The 24,926-nt window shown below is 44.3% G+C and overlaps 1 protein-coding gene across 1 annotated transcript in view; it reads right to left on the bottom strand.

Annotated features, from left to right (window-relative positions):
* Nucleotides 1-24,058, bottom strand: part of LOC119652172 (putative protein TPRXL) — a 523,664-nt gene extending 499,606 nt beyond the window's left edge. The window contains exon 1 of the mRNA XM_038056117.1: nt 23,995-24,058. Within this exon, the coding sequence (XP_037912045.1) occupies nt 23,995-24,052 (58 nt within the window). The 5' untranslated portion in view covers nt 24,053-24,058. The remainder of the gene's footprint in view (nt 1-23,994) is intronic.
* Nucleotides 24,059-24,926: the final 868 nt, after the last annotated feature.

Below are 24,926 nucleotides of genomic sequence, written 5' to 3'. Positions count from 1 at the left end.
GCTTAATCTTTTGCCAAGAGGTAGGCATGTACCCCAGAGCGAGACCTGGTAAAATATTTCTCAGAAGCCCCTCTCAGTGCTCCATAGCCTTCTTAGCATGCCCCATGTGCTGATATCAGCTGAAGTGACGAAATCAAATAGGTTCTCTGGGATTGCATTTGCTACTTCTCGGCATTGAACGTTCGGATTACAACCCACTAAGAGAACACGCCCATTTGACTCGGCATATGTTAACAGGTTGATTAGTTTTTGCGTAAAGTACCAAGGTATACAGAGTACAGAGGCATTTATGACGCCTTTCCCTTTTACACCTAACCTGGTATTCAAAGATCATTGCAGCTAGTCATGGCCACAGAATTATCTTCGCTGATTATTTTTAACAAATTTGATATCAGGATGCAGGCTCTCATGGATATCTCAACGTAGGAGATCACAATTTCCATTACTGATCCAATACCAAACATTTCGTTAAATCGAAGCCAGAAGGCTCCCGTAGCAGAAAGATATAACATAAGGTCGGTCCTGCAACTTTGTCAGAGTTATTGGAGTTTTGGCATGCTGTAAGTTGATTTGACAAACCTATATGTCTAATGTAGTGTAGCCTTATATATGCTGAAAAAAACTCCATTAACTAGAGCGTTTGCCGCGTCCAAAGTGAATTTCACCGACCTTGCGTCCGATGTCTGGATATTGTCGCACCTTGTAGTGCGCTCATATCCTCACTCTCAAGAAGCTTTGCCTTCTTTTCACAATCTTCCACTGTCGTGGACTGGGAGACTTGCCAAGTTTAAAGTATCCGGCCTGAACAGTTCAACGTCCACACGGTGTTAGATCAGTTGAATTCAGCTCAGATCATTTGCGCGGAAGTAGAAGAGAAGGTTCCGATATTGAAGATTCACCCTGAAGTCCCCTTTCATGCTGAGTTTCCTACGGCGTGCCTCTCTGTCCCGATTTGTGGAATTTTTAGGAAACAGGACAAACTACAAACCCACCGTAGTCAGGTTTTAGCAATTTCTACACTATCCTTTGGTAAAACTTTCAAAATTCGTGCCCCAAACGCAACTCGACTCCAAGTTGTGACTTCTTACCACTTCAAAGTTCCTTACATCCATATTCATGTTTTCAACAGTCTTAGAATAATTATGAACTACGATTACTAGAAGATACCTCGCTACGACAAGGTTCATCTGTCAGAGCACCTATTTCTTTCCCAAAGAAGCATAGAATCATACTGACGCTGTCTACTCTATCTAACTTTCTTACGCCCAGGTCCTGGTATCCGGGCGGAATCTTACAAATTGGTGTTCCGTCATCGGCCAGACTTTTTGCTCGGGGCGAACAATGCTTGCCTAAAGGAGAACATTTTTCCTTGATGCTAGAAAGTAGTGAGGCCCACACTAATCAGCAAAGGGAAAGGAGACCCTGAGCTGCTGTCTGCGTATTGACCGCTGTGTATGATTGGCACGCCAAGGCAATAATATGCAGATGACATTGCGGCACTTGTGGTCGGACGCACTGTTGAACAGACATAAAGCAGACTTGGCATATTGATACGACCGGTAAGCGAATGGATGATTGCTCATGTCAGCCTTGCGTTGGAAACACCATCCTAACCTGCAAGAAAATCCCGACCCTGCGTCCCATGTCGAGCGGCGAGTTGACTGTAGAGTCACAAATCACAAGCGGTTAAACACTTTGGTTTAATGCTTGACTCGAGGATTCGCTTCTTCGAGAATATCAAGAAGCAGCCGACAGGGCTGCAACTGGAGTCTCGAGTCGGCTAATAGCGAATATTGAATGTTTTATATCTACCAGGAGACGTCTTACTTTTGGCGCTCTGCAATCCGTTTTGCTCTACGGCAAATAAATATGGGCTGATGTTCTTGGCAAGGAGGTGTATCAAAATCGCCTTGCCCAAATGCAGAGACGGGGACTTTCCGAGTGGCGCTTGCTTATGGCATTCTTTCAGAACCGACCGCCATGGTGATCGCAAGAGCGATCTTCGTTGACATCCTTTCTAAGGAACATAGAGCCTCTACAGCTGCAAGAGCGAAAAGGATGGGCGAAGAACATCAACGCACACTTAGCAAGCGTCAAGTATTTTGGCAAAACAAGCCAAGAGGCATCGTCCTTGACTGAATCGAAAGCATAGTGAGGATGAATATTTCCTTACCCAACTTCTTAGTCGACATGAGGGTTTTCAGTCTTACAAGATTTTCTGATGGTATGTTCTGCAATGGATTGGCAGACGGCATCGACCACATCTGTTTCCCTTGTCAAAGGTGGGATGGGTTTCATCAGGAAGTTTATGCAGGCATAGGCAAGCTCTCTTTAGAGAACGGTCTCAGAGAGAGTCAAATACTCAGTGTAAATTCACCCACCTACCCTACTGCAATGGAGCTAGGGGAGCAGCTTGCCGATGTTAACCGCGATCATATGACCACACCTATTGCGGAATTGCATCAAAGTCTGACAGGGTATTGTATAGCTTGACCAAATTTGGTAGCAGGAAGATACTCCTTGTGGTTAATGACGAGAGTATACAAATTTCATTAAACTATCTTTAACACTGGTTTTCAGACGAGTGGTAGAACGATCTGTCAAAATACGGGTCTTCGTTGTTAGTCCTTGGATATGAGGTAAGGGATAGTATAACAGCATCCAACAAAGGATAGAATTTGAAACACCATTTGACTCTTCCATCTAGTCGGATATCGTCAGCACAATAATTTTCATAGCAACCATGAGTCTAGTCCTCCAAAAAGTTGATTACCGGGGATCGAAAATTGACGGAATGCATGGTATCCAACGGGACTAAGTGAATGGTTCCCTTAACTTCTTCTACAATGAATACAATGTAACTTTGTTATCAAGCTCGCACTTTCCTTAGCCTACACGTTTTCCAGAGAACTATCCATCGCGAAATTATGTGTAGAAATCATCCAGTACTTTGATTTATTGCATCACTTCAAATCACTTCATGAAAAATAGACGCATTTCCGTAAAAACGCATAGCAAAAAGATACGTGCACGTATTCCAGCAAACCATTTCACTGCTTCATCGCCTGCTCGCTGGAAACTTGAGTGAGTGGCATGGCCAACTATCGCCGGCAAAAATATACGTGAAATAACAAAATCTAGAAAGCAACGAGAAATTACAGCTTTTTATCGTGACTGACTGCAATATAATCAATAATAACGTCGAGAAATGTTAATTTAAATGTGCTCGCACAACAGCGGATGTGCATTTGTGCTGCATTGACAGTGGCGAGTGCATGATGGCTGCATCGATTGCATTTCTCATTTCTGTACTCTGCATGTATTGCACTCGTAATTGCAGCGAGGAGAGTGCACTCACACCATACGATTACGAGTGCTATCCAAAGCCAACCGCGCGCCATCCAGCTCAAAACTGTTCAATTCATGACCTCAATATATCCAATATTACCAGTAATGTCCATCTTGACTGCGCGATTCCGCCAATGATTTATTTTCACCATTTCCCGCCAAGTTGATTTTCATTTCCAGTCAATTCGCGCGTTTGCCTTGAAGATTTCCGCGAAACGGTCGGATATCAATCACATGAGATGAAGATGGTCAATTAAATTTATATATGGATATACAGTGCGGAGCGAAACTTTGAACGCAGGGACATGGTAGCAGTAATACAGTCCAGGAGACTTTGGAAGAAAGTCATAATTTTTGGGACATACAAAACTGCATTCCCCTTTGGATTAATTTATCTTAAATCCTGGTAAATATAGAGGACTCCCTAAAAAATGTTATCCCTCTACTAACTAGTTGAAAAGGGGTGTAGTAATAGATTCTTGGCACGTACAGAAATTCTGTGCACTTATCAGAACACTTCCGTTGTCCACTGTTCATCAGTAGAGCAAGCAGGATCATCCTGAGAATGCCATCCAACCAATAAGATTCAATAGACTTTTCACTAGCCATCACCATAAACAACAAGCCAAGTGGGAAACATCCTCCAGAAGAGTTATCTCGGGGTAAATGCACAGCATGGAAACACCTTGGATATCGGGTGCATCCGTTAAAGCGCATTGTTGTGACTCAGCCGGCCTTACTGCAAGCTGACCAATAATTCCTGCACATCTTTAGGTGTAGCCCATCTGGATGCGGAATCATATCAAACGAGTTTTCACCAACATTTTGCGCATCTGTCCATCCATCTATCTGGGCTGTCCATCTTGGACATCGCGAATTGATCGCTTCTGGGGTCATCAGTGAACCCAGTGAGAAGAACCAGCTTCTCACAGACCAACCACCGATAAACGGATGGACGTTGGATACTACTCAAAGTTGCTGGTCTGTACTTTCTGCTGACTTAGATGGAGGTCGTCTAGCCTACTCGCACTGATGCAAGCTGCATCGACAGTTGCAATTGCATCAACCAATCTGCACAATCGGCCATTGTCAGACTATTTTCGTATAAATGCAATCGCGAGTTTTGATTGATTAATTGATACCCTGAGTTAATTGCATGCCAGATTATTTATGAGTTATTTATGGATGGTTGTATTTATGTTGTTGCAACTGAGTGCAGCAGTAAATATTAACTGGTGTTTAGTGTTGCTGTTCTAGAGTTGCATTTTAAGTTTCTGAAGGACGATTTCTTCCAAAGTGAAAACGGAACCCCTTAACAGGCTAGGTCGCTTTGAATTTCAAATAAGAAACAATCTTCACTTGATTCCTTCCTTTGATCATTTCTGCGGATTTCGAAGAACCATCCGATACTATTGACTGTAAAGTAAAATTGATGAGTAGATAGTCTCAGGTCAAAATTTTATATACTGCCACTTTTTGGGTGTCAGTCCCCACCACTTCTGTCCATAACATAAAAATAAAAACAATGGACTTCACACCCATGCAATAAACAGGCTACGGCTATACTTTCGCCCCTCCACAGTAGGCATTATCCTCACCGGGGATCAAGCATTGATGATGCGGAATACAATCTTCTGGGAACCAACCCTTCTATCTTTGGGTCGAAAAAGACCTCCTCCAATCCATGGTGTCGCGAGAGTCGCGCCCATTAGGTATCTTGTAGTCAGGAGTAACTGACTGTATGCAAACAGAGCTTCATTGATAATAGGTCACCTGAGTGAGTAAGCCTGACCTTACCGTGCTACGGGGACTTATGGCACGGCAGACTTCCTAATCCCATACTCATTGGATTCAAATGCAATAAAGAATTATATAGAAGAATCGAAAAACAAACAAGCGGGACCCTGTGCCGGACACATACTAGCCGGCGGAGGCACATCTCTGCAACACAGGTCACTGGACCGAAGAAGGGGGCAGGTGGGAAGTCAAACCGTGGAGGTAAGGTCAACCATGAATTACACGGAGATCGCTGCCTTGAGATCCTCTTGTCTCTGAACGAGGAGACTTTCCCACAGGACAAGGGGAAGGCCGGAGCACCAGGAGCGTGAGGAGGAACACAGGGATATGCGAAGCAACCTTAAGAAGGCCATTCGGAGAAGCAAGCGGGAATGCTACCAGAAGCTCTGCATGGAGGCTAATACGAATCCGTGGGGTACAGCCTACCAAGTTGTAATGAACAAGATCCGCGGGCGAAAATCACCTCAGGTGACATGCCCACGGCTCTTGTTGCAAATAATTGCAACTCTTTTCCCGCAGCAGGAGCAGGACGAAAGAGAACCCCAACTGGCAGCTCAGCAGGTCTTTTCGATCCCTGATGTTACCGAAGAGGAACTTTGGGAAATCTGCAGACGTATTGGGGACAGCAAGGCTCCGGGATTGGACGAAATTCCGAACAGGGCTCTGAAGGTGGCGGTCAAGGCCAGACCAAGGTGGTTCGCAAGCACATTCGAATCGTGCATGGCGGAAGGAGTGTTTCCCGCCCAGTGGAAGAGGCAGAAGCTGGTCTTGCTACCGAAGCCCCGAAAACCACCCGGCGTGCCCTCTTCATATCGCCCTATTTGTCTCTTAGACACCATGGGGAAGATGTTGGAGAGGGTGATATACAACAGGCTGCTCCCGTTCATCGAGCTTGCGGGTGGTCTTTCAGAGCGGCAATATGGGTTTCGGCGAGCCCGTTCTACGGTCGATGCAGTAGCAAAGGTCGTGGAATTGGCTCGAAATGCAATGGCCATGGGCAAATGCTGTGCTCTGGTGACGGTGGACGTCAAAAATGCTTTTAACTCAGCCAACTGGGGCTGGATTAAGGGCGCTTTGGCCAAACTGGGTGTTCCTAGCTACTTGGCTCGGCTCATCGAGAGTTACTTTTCGGACAGACTTCTACATTGTGACAGTAGGTGTGCCTCAAGGTTCTGTATTGGGACCGCTGCTGTGGAACATAATGTACGACGGAGTGCTTGGCATTCGCGTGCCGAAGGAGACAACGCCGATTGGTTTTGCGGACGACCTGGCGGTAGTTGCAATTGCAAAGCATCCCGAGGACGTGGAGCTTTATGCAAATGAAGCCATTCATACCATCAAGTCATGGTAACGAATGGCCAATCTGGACCTGGCGGACGAAAAGACGGAGGCGGTCCTCATTACCAACCGTAGGAAGAACAACACGGTTACCATCCGGGTTGGTAATCGTGAGGTCGTCTCAAAATCGGTTGTCAAATACCTGGGGGTGATGATCGATACCAAGCTGAGTTCCAAGGGACACTTGGATTATGCGCGAGAGAAGGCAGCAAATGCCAGCTCATCCCTTGCAAGGATGATGCCTAACGTGGGAGGGCCGAAGTATAGTCGCAGACTACTCATCGCGGGAGTGGTGAGGTCGATCCTGCTATACGCGGCCCCTGTCTGGGCGGGAGCGTTGAACCACGCTGACAACCGGAGGAAGATATGTTCGGCATACCGGCCAATTGCGCTAAGGGTGTGCAGCGCATTTAGGACGGCGTCGACGGAGGCAGTGTGTGTTATCGCAGGAATGATCCCTATAGATCTTCTAGCGAGCGAGGCACACTGGCTCTACGAAAAACGGAAGGCAAATCCAGCCGAGGTGAATGTGGATTCCCGAAAAGCCATCAGGAGAGAGTTGTGTGGCAAGTGGCAACAACGATGGGATAACTCCGACAAGGACAGGTGGACCCATACATTGATCCCGTGCATCGAGAAATGGGTCAACCGAAAGCACGGAGAATTGAATTACCACCTGACACAGTTCCTTACGGGACACGGTGGCTATAGAAAATACTTCCATCGCTTCGAGTTGAACGAGTCTCCCAACTGTCCTGAATGCGGTGCTACACTCGAGGACCCGGAGCACGTTATGTTCCATTGTCCCAGATTTCTGCAGCAGAAAAGGAGGTTGAACAGCATCTTAGGGGCGGACATCGAGCCCTCGAACCTGGTGGAAGAGATGTTGAAGTCGGAGGAAAACTGGATGGCGGTAAATGAGGCAGTAGCCGTGGTGCAGACAAAACTCCTGAAGTTGGATCGAGATCGGAAGGCGGCGCGACGGAGACGTGACATGGACGAGCTGGTATAGCGAATCAGAGCCTCCCCCGCGAAGTAATACTTCACGGTGGTCCCGCGGGGAGGGGCGGAAGAGTGGGGGTGGTTTTAATGGGTGTGAATACCACACACTGCTGCAACCTGGCGCAGCAGCGTCTTTCTAAGATTTCCACCTCCATCCATAACAAAAAAAAAAAAAACCATGAATTACTGCAAAGACCGCAACCAACAAGGCAATCAAGGGTATGTTGGAAGTCTCCATATCAGAAGCAAATACGAACTCGTGAGGAGCATGAAATAATTGAGTCTTATACTGGTAGACTGCGCGGCAGAGGACACGGTCGATTGGCTACTGTCGCCAGGTGCCGGGGATTATACATCAGGGGCACACATGATGATGACCTACCTCCCGGAAACGATATCGATTGAGACGAGGAGGTTTATGCGACTCCTCATCACTCTAAACATGGATTTCCTCACACGGTAATGGCGATTTTCTAAAATCAAAGGGGAGGGCAAGAGCCAATTCCTCACGATCGAAGTGAGTGACTGAACCCTGGAGACAAATAAACATCGTAACTGCTTCATCAATTATAGATTTGTAGTGTGCACATGTACAGTGAGAAACCACGGAAGGTAATTTAGAGAACACATCGGCTGGAAAGCCTACCACGATCCCCGATAAAATCGCGAGTTCATAGAGGCTGAAAGGGTAGGGTCGAGCAGGGAAGTGAACCTGTTGCGCACAGAAGAGGAGAAGCTGAACTACCTTAATCTAAATCTTTTAAGGCTCATGTCGGAAAGCGAAACGCGATTTAGTGCCATACTGTAGGAAGGGGATAACACTCCGACATTGAAGCAGAGCTCCAAGCACTAACGGAGTCGATGGTCAGCAGTAAAATCCAAGGCCAGGTAAGCATCCACCACGCAAAAGCTGCATCTGCCCTAATTAAAATGCCAAGTTCCATGGATAACAGTAGAATAGTGCAGAACCCAGTGTACACTGGGCGCATATTCATGGTACGCAGGTAATTCAGGATTCCTTTTGTGAAAAACCAAGAGCTTGCATCATTCTCAAAATTAACTTGAAATGTCTTAAAGAGTTTTTATCTGGAAACTTCGCAGCTGTTCAAGTTTCACTGGCAACTGAGAGAAGAACTCGAGAGGCAGTGGTGGCATCAGGATACTTCCCAGGAGACGATACCCGGATACCACCGGAATTATAGTCGTTGGACTAGCGAAATTCTGTCAGGGGGAAGCGTCACCGCTACTTCACGGCTGCAAGTTAATGTCCACGAAGAGATCTGGGAAAGCAGCGACATCAATCGAAAAGATAAGTAGCTTCTGGAATTAATCCTGCATAATATAAGTGTCGGATGAGCCTTCTATGTCGGATCACAGAATAATCAGATTCAACATTGAGGGCAACTCGGAAGTATATAGAATGATACAGAATTCCAAGAGAATAGACTCCTATACAAGACACCTGAGTGACAATGTGGCTTACCTACATGACATCGGGGAGTGAAGTAGAGCTGAAAACCGTGGTGGAAGACACAAGAAAGTCACCATTGATGTATATGAGGCAACCTGTCCGGCTAACATAGTTAAGTTATCAATGGGCGTACTCTAGTGGAACAGAAACCTTGACAGGATGAGAACAAAGATCCATAAACCGAGGGCTGGGAGAGGAACAAAAGAGCACTCTCGACGTATAGCAACCCAGTCAGGGAAGAAAAACGAAACAGCTGCAGGGAATTATGTGCAGAGGATAGAAAAGGTCACTGAAGTATCCATCCAAAGCTACAGCTAAAGACAAGGCAATATTTCCTGTCTGTCTGAGGTAAATGGGACATTTATCGAGAATGAGGAGTACAGGGTACATTTGCTTCTCAGAACTCATTTCCCAAGGTCCTACCTAAAGATGGAAGACAAAAACATTCTGCCTGACATCCTAACAATGGACAGAAATCACTATAAGATCTCTCCTAAGAGTGGTTAGGAGCAGCATGGAGTTGGGATATATACGAATGATGTTCTTTCTAGGCGCCATCTCGAATTGCTGATGCTAAGGGTTTCCTGGAGAAGAGCCACTACACCATATATTACAGTGGCCATCCAGTAAATCATGTGCTCGGAGTAGGCTTTTTAGTCAGCCAAAAAATGAAACCTGCTGTTGTCGGCGTTACCGTTTGCGAGCCCAATTTAGAAATGTAGACCACATTAAATTTCACGCCCCTATAGGAAAGACTGCAAAGTCGGAGAAGGATACCTTCTTCGAGGCAGCAGAACGAACCCTCGAACCCTCCCCAGGCATCAAAATCATACTTAGAGATTAGGTTAGGTCCGAGCCCGTATTCAGGTGATACGATGGCTACCATAGCTTACATCAAATTAGCAGTGTCACACGAGATGGTTGTTGGAAGCAACTGGTTCAATCAAATTGACCACGTGTTGATCGAACACAGCCACCTCTCAGCCTTGACGAATGTCAGAACATATAGGGGGGTCAATATAGACTCAGATCAGCTCGAATAAGAACACTGCCTAAAATCCCCTCGACAATCAGATGAGAGTTAACACTGAGGCCATCCACAACACAGCCCTACGCAATACCTATCATGGAGAGACGGATGTCGCAATAACCACAATGAACAGAGATCCTGGAGATCAACAAACATCTTCACAATCACCTGAAGAACGTATCATCTTAATGTTGCATTCTCAAAGGACGCCGCTAAGCGCGGTTATTATCATGAATTCCGGCGAGCGGAGAAGCGGCTTCACAAATGGAAAAAGGAAGCCCGGGAGAACCAACAGGTCTGTGAACTCCAAAAGTATAGGAAGCAACCGCACCAGGCTCACACGTTTTACCAATAAGTCAGCAGGAGGAAGCATTACCCACCTCGATGCTAATCCAGCCGAAACAAAGAGGGAAATCTGATTTCCGACAGAATGGGCATATTGGAGCGATGGGTTGAGTACTTTGATGAACTGCTCAACAACCAAAATATCGGCGAGTTTGAGGTCCCGCCAACTGAAGACGACGGACAAATGCTGCCACCACCAAGTATAGAGGAAAGGGTCCATGCAATTAATCGGCTTAACAATCGTAAGTCGCCAGGAGTCGATGGAATTACAACCGAATCGGTTAAATATGGAGGTGACCAATTTCACCAAGCGGTTTATCAAATTACGCTTAACATGTGGGACAGCGAATCAATGCCGGACGACTGATAACAAGACATTATCTGTCCCATATATAAAAAGGGAGATATCACGCAGTGCAGCAATTATCACATTGCTGAGTATTATCTATATAGGCTAGGATCTCGTACGATGAAAGATCCATAAGACCGATAGATTTTGCCCTGATGTCAAGACGATTAGAGGCAACTATGCTGAGACAGTTCTGTGCCCAGGACTTAGTTACCGTCATGGTACAAAATCAGATAAATGGCGAGAGGAAAAGCATTATAGTTGCCTTCGTTTATTTAACCTATGATTCTTTGTATCCTCTACCGACGCAACATATTTGTTGGGACAGTAGCAAATGCAATCTAAGGGGAGAGAAGCTATTGATTTCATCACTTCAGCTGGTCTCATAACGGCAAACGTAGGGTGCACCCCACGTTCGTGGGACCGGGAAGAAACGAAGCAATTGGCCTAATAACTTCCACGTCAAAAGTGTTAGAGTTGATTACATACTGGCGGATGCTAGACAAGGTCTCGCTGTCAGATCACTGATACCTAGAATTGAACCTGAATGTTGCGGGCGAACAGTCTGCAGTACAAAGGCGGAACCCTTGGAAAACGGATTGGACAAAGTTCAATGAATTTCTTGACAATAAAGGACAGCTCCCTAGGCGACTAAGGACTCCTTTGGCACTGGAAGACGAATTGGGAACTCTGGCTTGTCCTATTCTCGAGACCAAAACGATGAAACGGTTCCTTGGTGGAACCGGGAACTGCAAAAACTCAGGAAATCAACCAGGCAACTTCTGAACCGTGCTTGCAAAAGTAATAAGAACGAAGACTGGTTAAATTTCAGGAACTCATGGCGTGAATATAAGAGGCTCGTAAGGTGTTCGAAACAAGACTCCTTTAGAGCGTACTGTGAGGGACTGGAAGGCGAAAGAGAGACTTCAAGGCTGTGCAGAGTTATTAAAAAGGATGAATCGGAGAAATTGAACTCTCTTAGAAAACCCGATGGTACTTTGACGAGCTCTGCACTGGAATCAGTACAGACTCTCCTGGAAGTACACCACCCGGGAGAATGGGTGAGAAAAGTGGTAGCGGGAGAGTTGACCGTTCTTGCAACCCCTTCAACACGCAAGTGCTGGAAGGTGAACTAAAACACTGCGAAAGCGGTTATTACCAATTAAAAGGTCAGAGCTGCCAACCCTGTCCTTTGAAACTTCAAAGCACCTGGCATGGATGGTATCTATCCAGTAATGCTAAAGGAAGGTATGGAACACTCATAGCAATTGCTAAGAAATATTTTTGGGCTATGTGCCTACCTCTTGGCAGAAGGTTAAGGTAGCACAGAGCGTTGGAAGAGTTTTTGGGAGTAATAAATCCAGTTCTTACAATGCCTTCCAATTCTCAGGTTCCATCTGTTTCGTAGAAAATAGGAATTTACCCGTACCCGAACATAGAAAGACTGGAAGTCCCAGAGGAATACGTGGCGGAATATACGGAATTCTTCTACACCGATCGCTCAAAAACAGAACAGGTCCTTGGAGTCGGAGTCTACTTCTAGAATAAAAACGAACAAGTCGGGAAACCGGAAGCTGGACGCTTCAGGTACGAAAGGTTTTGTGTATTTCTTAGTACGTAGCACGTAATATATCTATATATTATGTGAGAGTATCCACTTTCGGGTGATATTGACATTCATAGTCTTCAATTTTCAAATAAGCAACAAATTTGAGGTATTATAACTTTGTTAGTAATAGTGCGATTCCCGCCAAACCTGGTAAGATCATGCTCTATATTATGGCCTATATCACTGCAAAATTTCATGGTACTAGGATGAACCTAATGGGGGTTTCCAACCAATTACAAAAAATTGTAGTAATATACTATTATTAACTATATTTAAACAGATATCGGCATGGAAGGTATTTCGGAGCCCAGGCACCATATAGTAGCAGCCTCCTGATTTTTTTCAGATTTTTCGGTTAGGCAGTTTCTGAGAATGGCCCCCTTAAAGAAGTGATCACTTTCAACCCCCCGCGCTCCCCACCCTTCCAACGAATGTCAAAACTAAGATCGGCTTTGAAAAGTACTAATCGAGACCTTTAATTTGATACCCCACATGACTATATTTGATGAAAAAAAAATTTTACACCCCCCTTTTGCATGTATGGGGACCCCCCCTTAAGTGCGACGTAAAAGGATTTAATTCACTGTATGCGTGAACGTTCACAGTTCCCACCTTTTTACCAAATTTGGTGTCAATCGCTATAACCGTCTCCGAGAAAAATGCGTGTGACGGACAGACAGACAGACAGACAGACAGACAGACGGACAGACAGACAGACAGACAGTAAACCGATTTTAATAGGGGGTTAGTTTTGACATTCGTTGGAAGGGTCGGGAGCGCGGGGGGTTGAAAGTGATCACTTCTTTAAAAATGGGCTTTTCCTTTGGGACCAATATGAAACAGTTTTTCAAGCTGAAGTAGCTGCAATACGCAGGGCGGCAAACTGGGTGATTGAAGAGCGAAGGGCGGGCGCACCGCAATCTACAGTGATAACCTGGCTACATTGAGGACATTGAGTTGTCCTTTGATCACATCGAAAATTGTCCAGGAATGCAGAAACCGTTCGAACTCTGTCTCTAGATTCAATGCGGTGGTACTGCTCCATCTCATGCCAGGACCGGAACCAGCAATTGGAGTATCAACTAGGGCTGTCTTCATAAATTGGGAAGAAGTTTCCCACAACCAAATATGCATACCGTAAAGTTATCCTGTCGAAAAGCAGGATAACTTGCAGGACATTCTGACAGGCCATAATTCACTGGACATATGTAGAATAGGAATTATTCAAGATGATACGTGTCCCTCCTGTAATGAGGAAGCGGAATCCGCGGAGCATTTTCGATATGAATGCCCCGTCTATCACCATCAGTCTACCATCAATCATCAGATTTTCGGTACCGATGTTCTCTAGTTGCGACGGTTACCATCACATCCACTAACGGAAATCCTGCTATACGTTAACGAATCTGGGATATTCCGTCAGGCGGGGGTGACCAGTACAATAGGCCACCACAATCTGAATGCTCAGAAACTGTAGCTTCTCCTCTACCACAAATAGACACATACACGAAAGTACTTTAGCATCCTTCAAGCATTCCTAGAAGCTTCCAACCCTCATTCAGAGTGATGTACTTATTGAACACACTGAGTTAGTGGATTCACTTACATAGCTCAACTAACAATGAAATTTTCACATTTCTTTCAAGCATGACCTACCCACTGCATCGTTCGCCTTCAAATAACCCATTCACAGTTATCCGGCCTGAACGCTGAAGTAGCTTTTTATTTGATATTGTTTCAAGGCATAATGTTCCAATGATAGGACCCAGCACAAGCTGATGAAGGCTTGGGGTTCTTTTATGAACTTTTATGAACTGTTCCAATGATAGGACCCAGCACAAGCTGATGAAGGCTTGGGGTTCTTTTCTGAACTTTTTCAAACATGTTGTTTGACGAAGCTTCGACTCATATGTCTTCAACGAATAAATGACAGGAGGATGTTGTCAAACATAATGATCAACTTGCTTGCAATTGGACTTTGACAAATTTTTGGTAGACTTCCAGGGTAATATCTATGTCAAGATCTTAGGACTTTTAACAAGGATAAATGTGTATATTATGTGGAAGAAAATGTAACATATCGAATATTGTATAATATTATTTCTTTGAGGCGGAAACTAATTCTGGCTATGGTTATTTATCCTTTCCTCCAACATCCACCCGTTCCAAGCCTAAGACAATTTCAAGCAGCATCAGACTAAGAGACTTACAGAAGCTATCTTAGACCTAAAATATATCATCCCCCGAAGCGCATTGAGAATTTGTACTTTCCTTTACTGTGGAAAGACAGACAAGCCCAGAAACTTAGACTCGGCTCTACAACAATTGCCCAATATGTCGATTTTCTCAATTCAGTTCGTTATTTGATCTGTATATTACTTAGTTCGATGTCTTAAAATTTCACAGAAGGTTCCTTCTCTAAGGTTCACATTTCATTTCCATTCACTGCAATGTCCACAGCAACCCAGAAGCATGCATACACTCCAGCACTTTGAATATATTGTGGCCAAGACGAAATTGAGGGATGCAATTTCTGCATATTATTCCCATTTTGTCTCTATCTTGTATCTTTCGTAGCGGAATCGAATCTAAATCGGAATCGTTTGTGTAACTGCCGGCCAATATTTAGTCAATCTGAGAGCTATGTGTAAGCACTTGACTTGTCAGGATTCTCTAAATATCCTTCTATGAAATATATTGGGTCTATTCCAAGGCTTCCATGGAGTATGTGGGTTTTTGGCTATCGTGTTCACTTCATGGGGTCTGTTGTCCGCTCTTGCTAGGGGTAGAGTAGATTCGTGCGGCTAGTGTACAGTCGTCTTAGATAAATCTTATCTTATCGTGACATTCCTTGATGGTCTATCTTTTGGACAGTAGCAAGCTCTTGTTTAGGCTAAAAGCTATGAGATGAGTTGCCAGCTTGATGCTCTATGCTTCGGAATAGGAAGGGAATAGGATTAGAAATTAGTAAGCTGAGAGAAGCTAAGACAACAAAATGTGCTCCAAGGTTGCTATGGTAACTCCAGACTACTGAGCATTCAAGGAAAGCAGATGCAAAGACTCCCTCCTTCAAAACCATAACTTAGTGTCTTACTTGAAGATTCTGTGTGTCCTTTCGAAGATATAGGCATAAGTGAACCAGACCACTGGATGCATTAGGTAGGAAAAGCAACTCTCCGTCGCTATGACATGTGAGGAAGCCTTTAGGAAATAACGGATTACCGGCCAATTGCAAATTGTTGCGAATGTTACGGAATTGTATTCCGTCACATCAACCGTCTGGTCATGTATCTTTTCGATTTGGGAACAGGGAGAGGGAAGCACTTTAGCAGTGTCGAATAGAATGGACTTGATTTTTTAGAAGGGAAGATAGTGCAAGGCTCTGAATGGAAACTTAAGTGGAGCGTTCGAGCAGGCCATTGACTCTAATAATGAACGAAATGCTGGTTGAAATGGCAGAGAAGGGTTGGAAAATGGAGTCAACTACGACAAATTCGATAGCACATCAAATTCAATTTGCCAAATCGCTCCGTACTTATCTAAATCTACATGGTATTTTCCATCTAATGTCCAAACCCCATTACCCATTATCATCAACAACTTAGCCCCGGCATATATCATATTTTATTCCCTCTAAACACGGGGAAAAATGACGCATTATTATCGCACAGGAGCACATAAAACATCCGTACCGCACATATATCCTGGCGTCACATACTCGAAACCTACACAGGATTTAGAAATTCAGTGTGGAGACCACCTATGTCGTAGTCCAAAAGCGTTCCAGCGGACTAATATTTTAATTAGGTTATGATTTATGTGAAGTGTAGCTAATGTCCGTGCAAATTCGTGTCTATGGCATCAGCAGCAGAAAGTGGCGGAAAAAGCGGGCATGTAGTAGGTAGCCCTGGCGGAGTATGAACAGCAAACTGGCAGGACCAGCCGCCCCCCGAAGCCGGCAAACTATAACGCACCACAACAAATAGAGATGTAGAAATTCGCAATTAATTGCACTGGTAAAACATAAAAATGGAATGAAATGATGCTAAACTAAAATATGTGGGTGAGTGAGCGCCCGGCAATAACGAAATTAATATCTACATACATCACCCACACACGCGGCCGTAGCGCTGCAGAGACGAAAAGGACACAAATCAAATCATTCATTAGCGAAGCTGTCAGAAACACTTCATTTTCTCCGGGAATACCGATTTCGATTAGCGCAGGATTAGCTGGTGTGAGAAAAGAGTAGTACACAAATCCGGGTCCTGCCGGAACGCTTGTTATTGATAAATGGTTCTATTGAACATAGAATGAGATTTTTCGGTTTATAATAATAATTAATGCGGTCGTTTCCAGTTCATTTGTCATACATATAATCGACAAAAGGACATAAATGGGGCAGGGTGAACCCTTTTCTATTTTAGTTTAGATCAGCGAAAATAATCAAATGTTCAGTTTGGGCTTTGATGTTCTAGTTGCCGGCAGTTGTGCTGGAAATATGGGCGTACACAGTCAAGGTAACTTATACGGTGCATCGTTAATATCTCACTGAATCCTGGATTTACCACTCAATATGAAAAAGTGGAACTCTTGATATGAAACTAGCGTTTAGAAAGGTCAAGGAGGCGTTGATTTATTTCTTTCATACTGCTGAAGGCTAAGATCCTTTGGCACTTGTAATTCCCATAAGTGGAAAATATTAGAGAATATATGTCCTCCATAACAATCTGTTCGGTTTAAAGATCGTGAAACTATGAACGACTAGATATTCAGAGAAGCTTAATTCCGGTAGCCAAAAACCTAATCGGCATATGTGTATCCTTCAATTTCAGTCCTCAGTATAAAATTCATGTACCTCACGAAGAATAACTAAATATGACCCCAAGTTAGAAGAGAAAATGTCACTCTGATCTAATAGTCCGGAAACAAGGACATCTCATAGCCTGAGCAGGGAAATCTTAAATGAAATTGACAGTAGATGCTATTATCCTCAGTGTACTAGTTACCGCACTGAGATAGGTCTTCTAAAAGCAGAGTTTGCGAAGATCTTTTGTTGAAGAAGACCTTCTGAAGTATTGTTGTCCTAAATATGAGAAAGCTGGGGTACCTAACAATGACTACAAATAGCTAAACCCACCACCATTATTTTTTGTAGTTTTCATTTCTCTCTTCCTAAGAGAAAATACATGAAGATTATCGGCTGTTAGTATAAGTTTCTCCATTTGGCTACGTGGATCCTTGGGACTTAGCACTTCAACAGAAGATGAACTGACATCAAAGGAAGACTCAGGAATGCTTCGCTACGTTTACTGAATTTCGCCATCAGCCGGTGCTAATTGGTGACAATTGACTTGACATAGTTTTCGACTTCGCGTTCACTCCTTTGTGGAGCATAGCGTATACCCTTAGGGGTCGTCAGCGACCTTTAGCGGGTTGCTTACGATATGGGAGGTGACGTTTCCGTGTGTTCCCAGATCAGTTAAGCATATGGCAGACCTCCAGGAACTAGTGTAGGAACGGTGTCTCCAAGGGTAGACCCGTTCCCAACTATTGCAGCCGCCTGGCTTGTACACGATGTTGAAATTTCCATGGAGAATAGAGAGAGAAAGAGGAAGCACAAAAACGCATCGCTCTCCGCAATGACCAGCGAAAGGGGCCAAGCAGAGCGACTGTGCGGGGACGGCAACTCCAATACCCTGCAGTGCCCCTGTTCCGGAAAAGAGTCAATCAGAATCGCTAATCCTGAGCAGCTTCATTAGGACACAAACCGAGTAGAAGTACAGTCAATCGTCCTAGCTAGAGCCGAAAAGGAAAAGCTCATCAGGAAATGCGTAGCAGTGGTGAAGCGTAGGCGGTCGGCCACGTTCCCCTAGAGGAACGTTAGCAAAGACGTCAAAAATGGACTGATGCAAAGGGAGGAACTATTGGACCGCATCTTCTTCTACAGTAAACGTGGAGAGCAGCGGAACCGCACTTCCAACTGAGAAGACTGCTAGCGCCAAACAGATCTGAGATAGCCAACTTCAGAGCAAACTAGGGAAAAAGCGGAAAGAGGACCACGTACCTGAAGGAAACTTTATCAAAGGAGTATCCAGGGGCCCCAAAAAAACAAGGGGGCGAAGAAGGATAAAATGAAACAACTGGCTAGGCTAGACAAACCCCTCTGTCCAAAGACAAGAAACCTACAAATCAAAAGCTACAAGCAAAAAAGACGGGGAACCGAAGAAGAAATAGGTCGTCGGCTCTGCTCATTAAGCCGACGGAAGGCAACACATTTGCGGAAGCCCTTAGTAAAATCCACTAGAGGATGAAACCTGAAGACAACGAAGCAGAAGTGTCTTCCATACGGAAAACGAACGGTGGGTCCTCGTCGAACTAAGGACAGGAAGATCGACGGTGGATGCTATTATGGAAGTCGTGGATGCGAGTCGTTGAGCCGAGGCACAGACTTGTCAAACATCACCCCCCTCCCCCCCCTTTCCCAGGTAGAGTAAGGAAGAAACGAAGCTGATGATGCGAGTACAACTGGTCTAATGTCGATAGATGAAGCAGAATAGTCGAAGTTCCTTGTGAATAAGGACAAGGGAATGGAAATTTCCAGAGGAATCGAATGCGAGGACAAAGTGGTAATCCTTGTAAGACCCCCAATCGACAGAGCAGACTTTTTCGGCAAACGGTGGTGGGTAACGCTCCATTACGTACCGCACCAGGAGGCAGGGATAAGAACCAGTGTACTGGAAAGTAATCAAATCAGCGAGAGAGATCTCAACGAAGCTGTTACCTCCCACATAACTACTAAGACCAAGTAGAAAAGAAGAGAACGTATGTCCAAATTGCAGCCCCATCTCTGACGGTTATCATTAGAATTTCCTCTAAGACTGACAAAATCTTAGTGAAATTTTCTGGTGTTTCTGGCGATTAAATTAGTGCAAATGATTACACTGCTTTCCTTTTTTGCTAGTTTTTCATATTAATACTTTACTAATTTTCAGCATTATTAGTCTTCCATAGCAATGAACAAAGGAACAAGTCGTCTCCGAAAGATCGGTATACTCGTATGTATATTAATATAAAATACTAGCGACAAAGATAATGTCAGAGGGACAATTTACCATCCTGTGGGGGAGAGAATATTTTGTATGTTGGATACCTGGCCGTGGAAGGAAGACAGGGGACATCATTCGCAAGCCAGAACGAGAATGCGGGCGCTGATCCAGGCCATTGTCAACGTGTGGGATTTCAGCTTGGTATTCGAACTGGACCAAAAAAGTCTAAATGTGATCAGAGACAATCACCATATGATGCTCCTTTTCCTGGAAAGATTGAAAGTCATAACAGGAAATTGTAGAGTATCTGAAAGTGCGTGCGGCGGAGTATAGGTCATACAGTGGCCGAACTCCGCACTGACGGGAGGACTACGTAACAGATCCTATTTGCTAGTAACTACTCCTGCACATTTAATGGAACAAGCGCAAGAAAGGAAAGGTAGAGTGGTGAACGGAAGTTTATGGAATCAAATCTGCGCGGACCGCACACTGCGAACAAGAAAAAGGTAAAGTGATCGTGAGGGGGCCGAGTTTTTGCCTATAGAGCGTGAGGAAAACTTGGTTACACACCAATCGTGGCAAACCCTTATGTTTTCTTTTACAAATAAGGCTACACTTATGTCAAAAAGGAATAGGAACGAGAACTGCAGGAGCTCGGGAAACCAACAAAATGACTCCTGAATGGTCCTAGTAAAAACAATACGAATGAAGGCTGGTTGAATTTCAGGAATTTAGAGCGTGAATATAAGAGGCTCGTGAAGTGGGGCAGAGTCCTTAAAACTTATTATGAATCAACCAAGCTGAACTTTCTTAGAAAACCGGATGGAATTTTCACAAACTCCAGAGACTCTCCTAAAAATAAATTATCCAGGAGAATAGGTCGCAGAAGGAGGGAAATAATTGGCGCATCTGCAAACAAAACACAAATGTGGCGAAAAAAACTAGATCATTATTGATGGCGGTCAGTGACAAAGCAAGAACTACTATACTATCCTTAGTGCATTCCAAAGCACTTCGCGCAGATGGCACATATCCAGTTTGAGGGTATAAATAATTTTAACCGACTTGAAGGAAATATCTTCTAAGCGGGTCTGGCGTAGAAAGCCCTGAGAACCCGCTTTCTATTCCCCTCCAATATGCGAGGAAACTCCTTGATAGCGTGAAAATCAAAATTGGATGAGTAGTATGTAGGGTACGAATACGGAGTCAAGTGCTGCAGGTATCTGAAAAATATACACACGTCAGCAACTTGCAACGGACTTCACAGAAGGACAGCATGCAACAGATTGCGGTCAGGTTGGTCGCATACGCATTGCGGGTTCGGTGTGGCACTTAGTCGTCAGGGTGAAACTAGGAAGGACTAGGACACAACAAGCATGATCCGCATCCTACATAACCATGCACCGCAGTGCAACCGCTCACGAATTGCTGTTCAGTTCGCTGCGGAGGTCAAAGCTCACATAGTGCTAATAAGCGCTCAATACCGGAACAAGGACCCGGACTTATTGCATCTCGACTTACCAATTACCGTTGCCACGTAGAGTCTGGCCGAAGGGCAGGGGAATAGTTGGTCTGGATTATCTGTTTGGAAAGAGATTTTTAATATTTACCTAGCGCCGAATGAGATGTAGGATGCCGTTTCGAGCACGGAGAGACAAATACTGGTAGGAGGCGATTTCGATGCTAGAGCTCTTGAATGGGACATGCCTCACCCAGACTCCAGGAGAAATCAAACCAAGGAAATGACGGCGAGACCGGGGCTCGTAGTTTTAAACATCGGACCCATGCCAACATTCCGGCGCCCAGGCTCTAAAGGAAGCATCCCTGCCACAACTTTCGCATCGAAATTTATTGCATGGTCGGCGTCACGTCTTAGAAGACTTCTTCACAGGTGACCATCAGCCCTTCGCGTTCAAAGTACTTGCCGACGTGCAGTAACTCGATAATCCCCTTAAGTGAGAAACGTTGCGAGGGCTAACATCGGGAAATTCGTCGAAGCACTTGCAACTGGCATAGTCACGCTGCTGGGCGCTTCTGGAGGTGGTAGCGTTGCTAGTTAGTTAACTAGGCACAATGTTTGCACGCCCGCGAGAAGACATGCGTCATAAAGGTATACGAGTATACGAGGGTAGTCTGAAAAGTATCCGACCTCAACGTGAAGATGGCAGCACTCGTCAATAAAATCCAGGGAATGCTGTTACGCAACTTTCAACAGATACCAAAATTTCAGCCATTTTGGACGCGCGGATCTTGTTTGAGTGAGTCGATGTGAGTGTTTTTGAGAAAATAGAAAAAATCGAGTATCAAGCTGTTATTAAATATCTGTTTTTGAAAGGCAAATTAAAGATGAGTTGGATACTGCGTAAGGAAACTCTGAACCATCATTTAACACCGTGAGATTTTAGGCCCCTGAACTCAAACGTGGCTGTACAAGCTTGGGAGACGATAAACGTTTGGGACGTCCAAATCCTGAAACCACTGATGATAACAAACAACGAAATGTTGCTAAACGACCGCCGAGTTAAAGTGAGAGATAGCCGAGGCCATGAATATGTCGAAAGAACGTGTTTGTCACATATTGAATGAAGATTTAGGCATGAAAAAGGTACCACATTGGCTCACATTAGACCAAAAATGTGTTCGAACGAACATTTTCAAGTTTAGGCGCAATAAATCAAAGTTTTAGCAAAGATTAATTACTATACATGAAACTTGGATACACCATTATACGCCCGAAACAAAAGTACAGTCAAAACTGTGGACTCCGCAGGGGCAATTGGCTCCGAAAAAAGCAACTGATTGTTCCGCTGGAAAAGTGATAGCAACTACTTTTTGGGATAGTCATGGAGTTATCTTAATCGATGATCTTCCAACAAGAAAAACTATTACAGGAGCATACCACGTATCATTTCTCGAGAAGCTAAAGGCAGGCGAAAAAATGGCCATATTTGATGAAAAAATCTGTTTTACTAATACAATGCGCTGTCTCACACCTCTGTGGTTACCATAGCGAAAATTCACGAATTACGGTTTGAACTGTTTGACCACCCTCCTTATTCACCAGATCTAGCCCCAAGCGACTTCTTTTTGTTCCCTAATCTAAAAATTGTGCGCGGTGAACAAAGATTTTCGTCATATGAGGAGACTATCACCTTCGTAAAGAGAAAAAGACGCGCAGTACTATATGGACGGATTAAATAGATGGCAGCACCGCTGGGAGAAGTGTGTAGTCTTACAAGGAGACTACAAAAATATAAAAATAAATTTAAAAAAGAAATGTCTTGCATCATTTTTAGGTACCGCCCACGTAGATTAACGAAAAGGAGAGTCCGAAGCGCAATAAATAAAAGCAAAACTCTTGGCTGGCAGAACTTAGCTAACGATGTAAATGAGGGTCCGTAGGGACTCCGATATAAAATTGAAACCTCGAAGATTGGGGCGCTGTGGAAACCCTGTATACTAAGTGCTATGTAGATGAACCGCATTATACGAGCATTATCCCCTAGGCATTTCGCAGCAAGCAGATCCACGGTGAATGCTCCTATGAAGGTTGAGGATACGGTTCATCGAGCTGAGGCACATAGCCACCGATCTCGACGGATAGTGCTCCTCATGCCAGAAATGCCTTAAAATCCGTAAGAAGGAGAAATATGGTGGGCACATCAGAAGAACTCATTCCACGTGCCTAGCCATCTCTTGCGGATTTTGAAGGATTATTGGAGAGACTGCTCCCTGCTCAATGAGACGGTAGATGAGGATGAAGATCACTTCGGATGTAGCTGCTTCCTACGATAGTCTGACGCGACATGCCAGAAGATTCGCGGCTAGTCGGTTATATAGACGGCGTTGCGGCACTTGTTGCCGCACGCACTGCACAAAGCAGACTTGGCATAGTGATGCGAGGAGTAAGCGGATAGACTATTCATGGTTTTGGCCTGGGAAAAAACCAAAGTAGTCATCTTCACCAGAAAGAGAATTCTAACCCTGTGTCCCGTATTGATAACTAGTTGACTATAGAACAAAACCAGCGGTTGATTGAAGAGGCAGATGGACTGCGCGGCTTATCGGCAGTTTAGATCCGAGGCTCAACCGAAAACATGGTGAGATTGATTATTTACTTACCCCACTTCTAAGCAGACACGGAAGTTTTAAGTCTTTCCTGATTGTCTGTTATGCACTGGAGTGGCAGACGACGCCGAACACAACTTATTCTCTAGTCAAACGTGGGATGGGTTTTATCAGCAACTTTATACAGACGCAGGGGAGCTCTCCCTAGACAACATTGTCGGAGAGATGCTGAGGAGCGCTGGCAAATGGATCGTAATGCGCATTACGTTCGGGTTCTTCTTGTTACAAAGAAGATTGAGTTTGACTGGTGAAGAAGTTGAATAGCAATAGTTCTCTGAACTAACAACTCCCTTCCTCTTCTCTCATCCAGTTGGTGCAAAGAAATCCCTGACTTGAAGGCTTCCTAAGCCGGAAGGGTGGAAGGGCTAGCGCAAAGTAATATGTGAAACGGTTCCAGGCTAGTTCCCTGATGGCAGGAAAGTGTTTAGCTGGTAGCGTATCATTGCGCCCGCCAAACAAAGAAAAAAAAAACCTGGAAGAGATTGTGATCCTGACAACAGAAATAAAATATCATAAAAAATAACTCACCATTTTCGTCCTTATCAATCCACCGATATGAAGGCCGTGGCTGTTGTTTGGAACGCATTTTGGCCCCAATTTTATCTGCAAGTCGCGGAAAGCACTATTCACTGGTAATAAACACTACAAAGCACACACACATCTGAAAAAGAAAGAAAGGACATTTTAGGAATATTTAGTTAGGACAAATATTGTGGTATGTCTGCTTTCTGACTACCTAAATAGAGTATGAATTTGAACAGATACTAAGAAAGCACCCATCAAAAGGATGTTTCCAATGGTTTCACAATGACATTAGTCACATCTGTTTTCATAGTGTCAGTTTGCAATAGGAAGCAGATTCTTGGCACAATTCTCAACTAGAATAATACAAACTGCAACTAAATCCATAATTTTGCGAATTGTATATTTAGCAATCAAGACCCCATTCGCCACCCATTAAGAAAATGTTGATAAGTTTGATGCCAATTCTCATCATCCCACATCAAGCGAAAATAAGCATAATCTGAAAGTTCCCTCCGCCTTGCATTGAGCCGTCAGTCTTCATAATTTCTTCGCAACACTTTCATCGTCATCACCATCTCCTGGTCTGATCTTTTCCTGATAGTTTGTCGTCCACCGTCTCCTGTAGTTTATCTTGTTGTGCTATATACTGAGGTGGTATCATGGGATGTCTCCTCTTAGGACGATCTGTATAACGTCAAGAATCATTCAAATTCTTAGTGCATTTTTATACAATTTAAAAATCCTAGTCTTGCGCTAGAGGAGATAGAAAGAGTAGGATCGAGACCATCTTCATCAAGCAAAGAACAGATGTATCCAATAAATAATCTTTCATACGTTATTATCGTCGCATGGGGACGTATGCATGAGGACGACGCGTATGTGAAGGCTCTATGATGCGGTCATAAATCACCTCGTCCAGACACATAAGTAGTCTT

The sequence above is a fragment of the Hermetia illucens genome, chromosome 3, assembly GCF_905115235.1.
Source record: "Hermetia illucens chromosome 3, iHerIll2.2.curated.20191125, whole genome shotgun sequence".
Lineage (NCBI taxonomy): Eukaryota > Metazoa > Arthropoda > Insecta > Diptera > Stratiomyidae > Hermetia > Hermetia illucens.
The sequence above is the reverse complement of the archived record's forward strand: the minus strand, read 5'-3'. Positions and strand labels throughout refer to the sequence as shown.